We start from the raw sequence: 7,099 nt of genomic DNA on the forward strand, positions 1-7,099 counted from the left end.
AGGTCTTTGGCGGCCTGGGCTCGCACCGGGACGTTTCGTAGCGGTGAATGTGCGATTGGTTTCGATCTTTGTGAAGTATATTCATGAGTGTGCATCAGGGATCGTGCTTTTGGCAGCAGAGGCGTCGTGCATTGCAAGAGAACAAGTAAGCTGCATGGGCTTTCCGTTTTCTTCTTGGTTTTGGGGGGGGGGTAAGGGGGCTCTTTCTTTGTTCTGCACGGAGGAGCCAACTTGAAGGAAGGGGAGGGGAACGTCGACGTTTCGAAAAAAAAAAAAAAAATGTTCGTCGAGACGAGAAGGCAAGGGAACCTTTTGACTTTTTCCCCGACGAGGATTTTGTTCCAAAGCTACGGCGGGACTTGGGGTGCACTCGAGATGCGCGTTCGTGCGGGGGAGGACTCGATCGTCATCTTTCAAAGAACAGTCCACGAGTTCGCCAAGTTGCAAACCGGCGGAGGGAGGGAGCAGACGCAGACGCAGACGCAGACGCAGACGCCGGCAGGCGCCTTTCAGAGCTTGCGCTATCCACGACTTTTTGGAGATGGGGGGGCAAAGTGGCTGCTCTGGCTTTGCGATCTTCGTGCACAAGGAAAGCAAAAAAATTAAAAAAAAAAAAAAGCAGCATAAAGTCTTGCGTTTTCCCCTTTTCATCGTATCGCGCAAGGAAAAGGGTGAGACGCAATGGAGGAGGCAGTACAAAGGCCAAAGGGTAAAGGGTGGGGACAGGGATCGGATACATGGCGGCAAGGTGACTCGTTGCCGACGATGACGAATGGACCGGGGGGGAGGAGGGAAACTTTTTGCTTCCCTTGTTCCCTGCCCTGGCTCTTGCTCTTTGCTCTTGCTCCCTATTCCATTTCATCCGATTATTCTTCCTCCTCCCCCTCTTCTTCTTCTCCTTCGCTCTCGCTCATCTGCTCCTCCTCTTCCTCTGCGTATTCATCTTCGCTTCTTTCCTCCTCCTCCTCCCCATCATCATCATCTTCTTCTTCTTCTTCCTCGTCCTCCTCCTCTTCGTCGCTCATGCCCTCCAAGATCACCCCAGCCCGCTTAGCCTTCCTGACCAACCTTTTCAACTCCTTCAACTCTTTGTACTCCTCATCCTCCTCCTCTCCCTCTTCCTCTTCCTCGCTCTCGCTCTGCTGAGCCAAGTCGACTCCCTCTCGATCCATCGGCGAACGTTCCAATGCAACACTTGCGACATCCATGCTGGAATTGGACAAGCCGCTCCCATCCCCCGCAACCACATCCAAGCACGTCAATCTAGCTCCTTTGCTATCGTACTCCGCGCAAGGTTGCAATCGCAATTCCAATCGCGAATCCGATTTCCCCTCTCCATTCATCGTCGTCGTCGTCGTCGCTCCTTCTCCTCCTCCTCGTGCCGATGCCCAGCTGTCGAGTTCGCCCAAATTGTACAGCCGAAACTTGCCGTCGGAGCAGATCGTCACTGCGATCTGAAGAGTGGGAGTGCTGGACGTGGTGGAGGAATCGCTGGTGATGTGTTGCGGGTCGACTATACTTTGAATGGCGATGGATTTGACGCTTGCGCAGGGAAAAGGCAGAGCAAGATGCGATCGGCGTCAGCAGGTGGAGAGATGCGTGCCATGACACAAGCTCATCTAGGTGAGCACCCCGCGCAGCGCGAGAATTGCAAGAAAAGAGAGGAAACAACAAGGCGAACCCTTTCGAGCAATCTCCTTCTGCTGGGATCGACTGCATCCAGACTCACCGATTGGTGTGACCGGTCAGACTAGCAAGCTGCACGAAACCTGCAGTCTCTTCAGCTTCCTCCTGCTCCTGCTCCTGCTCCTGCTCCTGCTCCTCCTCTTCTGACTCTGTGCCTTTACTGCTCGCCTGACTCGCACGCGGCAATCCCAACACCCTGACCCTTCCATCTTCCGTCCCAGCCAGCAAAACCTCCTCTTCCGCCACCGTGGCAAAGCTGAAACAAGTGATTCTCTTCCTCGTCATTTCCCTAGGGTTCATCTCGCTCGCTACGAGTCTCATCGTCTGATCGTACAGAAAGATTGCGTTCCTAGCCAGCACAACGAACCTATCGCCTTTGGCATTCCACATCAACTGTTCCGCATTCCAATCGCCTCCTCCTCCTCCTCCTCCTATTTGTTTGCTGCCCTTGGGAAGGGGTAGACGTACACTACCTGCGCTCTTGGCTCGCATCAGGTCCCACAGACGCAAATGTTGATCGTCTCCCACGCTCAATGCTAGACGTGCACCAGGATGTGCAGAGATGCTTCGAATCGATCCAGTGTGGCCCCGCAGCGTCTTGAGCAGCGCCCAGTCTCGTACGCGGTAGATGTTTAGTTCTCCCGTAGAAGATCCGGAGAGCAAGTAGGTGCGCAGTGGAAAGGTGAGGCTGTTGATCGTGCCTGTACGTGCGGGTGGGAGCGGCGTGAGCGGGGCAAAAAGGCACTATTCAAGATGAGCAGCTGTGCTTGGCGCATGTTCTCCGATTGACATGGCATAGCACCAGCTCGAGCATATCGAAGGAAGCTGATACCTCGAGAAAGAGTTTGCTTGCGCTTCGGCGCAGCTGCCTCGCTGGCCTTGCACCTTTTCTCTTCGCCTCTTCTGCCTTTTGAGCATGCGCCCGTGCCCGTGTGCCCGATCGCTCTGACTTTGACTGGCTGCTGACTCGTGCATCTACCCACCACCACCACCACCACAACAACAACAACAACAACAACACTCACCAGTATGTCCAGCCAACGTTCCCACCTCTACCTTTTTCCTCAAATCCCAAACCTTGATCACATCCTCCCCCGCTCCACTGACTGCCCACTTTGCGCCTCTTCCAGCCGCAGCGACGGACAAGATGGCGCTGGGATGCGCAGGAAATATGAATAGAGGTGTGATGCGGAAGGATATCCTCTTTCCCTGTGTGGCAGCCTCCTTGCCGCTCCTGCTCGCACTCGCACTCGCACTCGCACTCGCGTTGGAGAAGATGGGCTGGCAGTGCAGACCGTACAGGTGTCGCTCGTACGAGCCTGCAAGGATCCTAAAGGTGCGCGCAGCCGGCTCGCCAGCGAATGTGTGCGCCGAGTCGAGCTTGGAAGAAGCGGAAGCGGAATCGTGAGAGGGCGATGTTGTTGTTGTTGTTGTTGTTGAAGTTGAAGAGGCGCCTGGCGCGTGTGCTCGGCGTGCGCCATCGCCATCGCCATCGCCATCGCCATCGCCATCGTCTCTTCTGCCTTTGGACGGCCTGCCTGCTTGGACGCTTGTATCGACCTTGGCAGACTTGGACGCTGAGATGGCGCCATCGAAGCGAGCCCTCTTATTTGGTGCTGCTGCTGCTGCTGCCGCCGCCGCACTGCTACCTTGACGTTTGCTGGTCGCAACCGCCGAGCCTGTATTGGCTCGTTTCGACATGGCTCTGCGCAGGGGAGGGAGTGGAGGTGGTGAGGATGGTGTCTATGTCGACCTGATGTTGCCTCTGTGTTGCCTTCTTTGCGGGGCGGGGCGGGGTCCAACGCTGCCCGCCTCTTGAGGAAAGTTGGGAGTTTGTGTGGTGTGGATGGGAAAGCTGGAAATACACACTCGATACCTTGACATTGATACCTTGACATTCACGATTGCTTACTGCATCTACAACACGTCGTCTGCTTTCAATTGAAGCACTTCAAATTCGTGATTGTGAGTCCGTCGTTTCTGCTAACCTTGTGTGGAGAGAGCAACAAGTCTCGAGTCGTGAGTGTACTTAGCGGATGAAAGCAACAAATTTCAAAAAATCCGCTTCACGTGCGTGCATGCATGCGTACAGTCAAGAGTCTTGGAGTCAGACGGGGTTGGTGTCTCTTACACCGCGCTCAACCACGTGGTGAACTGGGAAATCGAGTTTGAGTCGAGTGGTGAGTCGAAAGGTCACGTGAGCGTGTGTGTGAGGCGTTCGGCAATGTGAATCGACATGGTGCCGAGCGCGCATGGCATGCAAAGGCACAACGCACCGGCTGTATACGCTCGTTCACACGCTTGCCGTGCCCTGCCCTGCCCTGCCCTGCCCTGCCCAGCTGCGCTAGGGAGGGTCCGGGCATCGGCTATGCGTATCAGCAGCAGCGCCCAGCATATATGCAGTCGACGAAGAGTGAGTGTGAATGCCCACCCATACCAACATGCAGCAAGCAGCACAAGGACCACGCGTACTCGCAATCGCATTCGCAATCGCTTCACAAACCTCCTCTTGCCCTCCTTCCCCCTCCGCGACGCTCAGCAGGACACCGAGAGCATTGAGCTACTCGCACTCGCACTCGCGCACACTCCTCTCCTCTCCTCTCCTCTCTCCATCGCCATCTGCCCATCTCATGCATCATGGCCAACCGCACACTCAGAAGGGGCGAAGCGTCATCAGGTGGGGGCGGCGGCGGCGGCGGCAAGAGCGCATCTTTGAGCGGTGCGCTCTCCTTTGAGCCCAGCTCGCTGATTTATGGCAAGAAGCTGAGCGAATCAGAGATGGAGCGAGCGTTGGAGCAGCTTTACATTCCCAGAGCAGAGGATGGCAAAGTGGATGCGCGAGGCGTATCTCATCAGTTGTTGGTGCCTCATCGAGGTCGCATGTCGCGCGTATCCATCAGACCTACCAAACCCTCCACCTTCGATGCTCATTGGAAATACTTTAGTCAAGCTACACCCCTCGCTCTCAATGTCAAGAAGAGCGCGCAGGATGGGCAGGATGAAAAGACGGTAAAGGATAGGAAGAGGGCAGAGGCGAGGGAAGTCAGAGCTCAGGGTGGTCAGGCCGCCGCTACTGCCAAGAAAGTGGGAGTGAACAAGGAATTCTTTAGGCAGCTCAAGTGAGTCTTTTGGTTTGCTGTGCGGATGCTTTGCAAGAGCGCATACACGCCACCCCACGCCATTCCATGCCACTCGACTCGGCCAGCACCACTCTTGCTTACATTCCTCCCTTTCTCTTCTCCACTTTTAGGGCCATTTTGCGAATTCTAATCCCCAACACTCGCTGCAAAGAAGTTATTTTGCTGGCGCTGCACACCGCTTTTCTCATCCTGCGCACATACCTCAGCGTCCTCGTTGCCCGACTGGACGGCTACATTGTCAAGAACCTCGTCACTGCCAATGGTCGTGGGTTTCTACGTGGACTGGGACTGTGGTTCGCCCTGGCTGTGCCCAGCACATACACCAACAGCATGGTGAGTGCGGGAAGTTACTGGCGCCTAGTGTCTGCTGTCAACGCGTTCGTCTTTCTGACACGCTCTATGCGCTTCCCTCAGATCCGATACCTACAGAGCAAGTTGGCCATCGGTTTCAGAACTCGTCTGACGCGCTATGCCCACGACCTCTACCTCTCGCCCAAAGCCAACTTTTACCGCATCATCAATCTGGATGGAAGGGTAGAATCTGCGGATCAGTACATCACCACCGACATTGCTCGTTTCTGCGAGACCCTGTCTGCTCTGTACAGCAACATTGCCAAGCCCACTCTGGATATCATCATTTTCAATTACCAGTTGGCGAATGCTATTGGTGGAAGAGGTCTGTTCGGGCTGTTTATCAGCTACTACTTGACCGGGAGGATTTTGCGAGCTGCTGCCCCGGCATTTGGCAAGCTGGCAGCGATCGAAGCCAAATTGGAAGGCGACTTCAGAGGCGCTCATGGTAGACTGATTACGAACGCCGAAGAGGTGGCCTTTTACAATGGATCCGCTATCGAGGAGAGTATCCTCAATAGAGCTTTCAAGAGGCTCGTCAAGCACGTTGGAAGCATCTACAAGGTCAGAGTGGCCTACTCCATGACGGAAGACTTTGTGCTCAAGTATGCTTGGTGAGTGCTTGCTTCACACCATGAGACTGTCTGAATTCCCTCGCAGACACGGTCCTCGCTGAAGAAGAATTATCTCCTGCTCGATCCTCAGGTCGGCTGCGGGCTATGGTCTGATCGCGATGCCGTACCTCACTGGCAACAAAGCGGGGAGCGCCGACGAAGGTGGCTCCACCGCGGCGTCCAAAGATGCCGGTGTGGCAGCGCGCACGCAAGGTTATGTGGGCAGCAGACGTCTGCTCCTGAGCGTGTCGGATGCCGGTTCGCGTCTGATGGCATCCTACAAGGATCTCGCCGAATTGGCCGGCTTCACCAGTCGAATCTACGTTTTGCTTCAGGTGCTGCATTCCCTGGACAGAGGGCACTACCAATCGCTTCCTCGACCGGACGACTTGTCGGCCCATCAACCTTTTTACGATTTGGGAAGCATCAAGGGAAGAGTGACGCGAGGATCGGAGGATGTCGAGCTTTCCCACGTGCCCATCGTTGCGCCCGCACCTGGAGTGGAGAGGGGAGGAGAGGAGTTGGTGAAGGACTTGAGCTTGCGCGTCAAACCTGGCATGCACGTCCTCATCTCTGGACCCAATGGGGTGGGCAAGACGGCAGTGGCGAGGGTCTTGGCGGAGCTTTGGCCCGCTTTTGAGGGGGAGATGCGCGTGCCGGATGCGAAGCGCACGATGTTCTTGCCGCAAAAAGCCTACTTGACCACGGGAAGTCTGAAGGAGCAGATCATCTATCCGCACGCTGTGCCTCAATGCAGCAAGACGGATGCGGAGCTGATGGAGATCTTGGGAGCGGTGCATTTGGCGTACGTGGTGGAGAGGGAAGGAGGCTTTGGGGCGAGAAAGACGTGGACGGATGTGCTTTCGGGAGGAGAGAGGCAGCGCTTCGCATTTGCCAGGCTGCTCTACCACGCTCCGCGATTCGGCATACTGGACGAGACTTCGAGCGCAGTGTCGACGGATGTGGAGGGGTTGATGTATCAAGCTGCGAAGGAGAGGGGCATCACACTCATCACCATCTCTCACAGACCCAGCTTGATGCGCTACCACACGCACCTCTTGCACCTTGGCGGAGAGGCCAATAGTTGGAAGTTGGAGGAGCTGGAAGGTTCGAACGAGGCGCTCAGCTTTGAGGAGGAGATCAAACAGCTCAAGAACCAGCTTAGGGATGTGGAAAAGTGGGAGAAGAGGGTGGAGGTGATCAAGAAGGAGCTGAGTCCCAAGGCGTAAGGTTTTTTTTGTAGAGGTTTGTGCTGCTACTCCTCAAGTACCTCCTCTACTCTCACTACACTCCTCATCCCCCCCCCCC

At 55.6% G+C, this 7,099-nt stretch overlaps 2 protein-coding genes across 2 annotated transcripts; one reads left to right on the plus strand and one right to left on the minus strand.

The window, feature by feature from the left end:
* Positions 1–616: 616 nt before the first annotated feature.
* IE81DRAFT_327252 (WD40 repeat-like protein) lies at positions 617–3,703 on the minus strand. Its single transcript, XM_025515059.1, has 3 exons — positions 2,712–3,703; positions 1,730–2,387; positions 617–1,542 (listed from the first exon to the last, which is right to left on the minus strand). The coding sequence occupies exons 1-3, from the start codon at positions 3,385–3,387 to the stop codon at positions 867–869; spliced, it is 2,010 nt and encodes a 669-aa protein (XP_025365836.1). The 5' UTR covers positions 3,388–3,703; the 3' UTR covers positions 617–866.
* Positions 3,704–4,121: 418 nt separating this feature from the next.
* On the plus strand, positions 4,122–7,098 carry IE81DRAFT_327253 (putative peroxisomal half ABC transporter). Its single transcript, XM_025515060.1, has 4 exons — positions 4,122–4,805; positions 4,937–5,159; positions 5,241–5,791; positions 5,883–7,098. The coding sequence occupies exons 1-4, from the start codon at positions 4,324–4,326 to the stop codon at positions 7,018–7,020; spliced, it is 2,394 nt and encodes a 797-aa protein (XP_025365837.1). The 5' UTR covers positions 4,122–4,323; the 3' UTR covers positions 7,021–7,098.
* Position 7,099: the final 1 nt, after the last annotated feature.

This window comes from Ceraceosorus guamensis (assembly GCF_003144195.1).
Source record: "Ceraceosorus guamensis strain MCA 4658 unplaced genomic scaffold IE81scaffold_216, whole genome shotgun sequence".
Classification (NCBI taxonomy): domain Eukaryota; kingdom Fungi; phylum Basidiomycota; class Exobasidiomycetes; order Ceraceosorales; family Ceraceosoraceae; genus Ceraceosorus; species Ceraceosorus guamensis.

Bases quoted from the DNA above. Each gene is read 5' to 3' on its own strand.
- IE81DRAFT_327252 (XM_025515059.1), bottom strand. From the start codon at position 3,387: ATGTCGAAACGAGCCAATACAGGCTCGGCGGTTGCGACCAGCAAACGT. The intron at 2,388-2,711 runs GTGAGTGTTGTT...CCGCACGTACAG, and splicing joins AACGTTGGCTGGACATACTG to GCACGATCAACAGCCTCACC. The intron at 1,543-1,729 runs GTGAGTCTGGAT...TCCCTGCGCAAG, and splicing joins CTGACCGGTCACACCAATCG to CGTCAAATCCATCGCCATTC.
- IE81DRAFT_327253 (XM_025515060.1), top strand. From the start codon at position 4,324: ATGGCCAACCGCACACTCAGAAGGGGCGAAGCGTCATCAGGTGGGGGC. The intron at 4,806-4,936 runs GTGAGTCTTTTG...CTCCACTTTTAG, and splicing joins GAATTCTTTAGGCAGCTCAA to GGCCATTTTGCGAATTCTAA. The intron at 5,792-5,882 runs GTGAGTGCTTGC...CTCGATCCTCAG, and splicing joins TTTGTGCTCAAGTATGCTTG to GTCGGCTGCGGGCTATGGTC.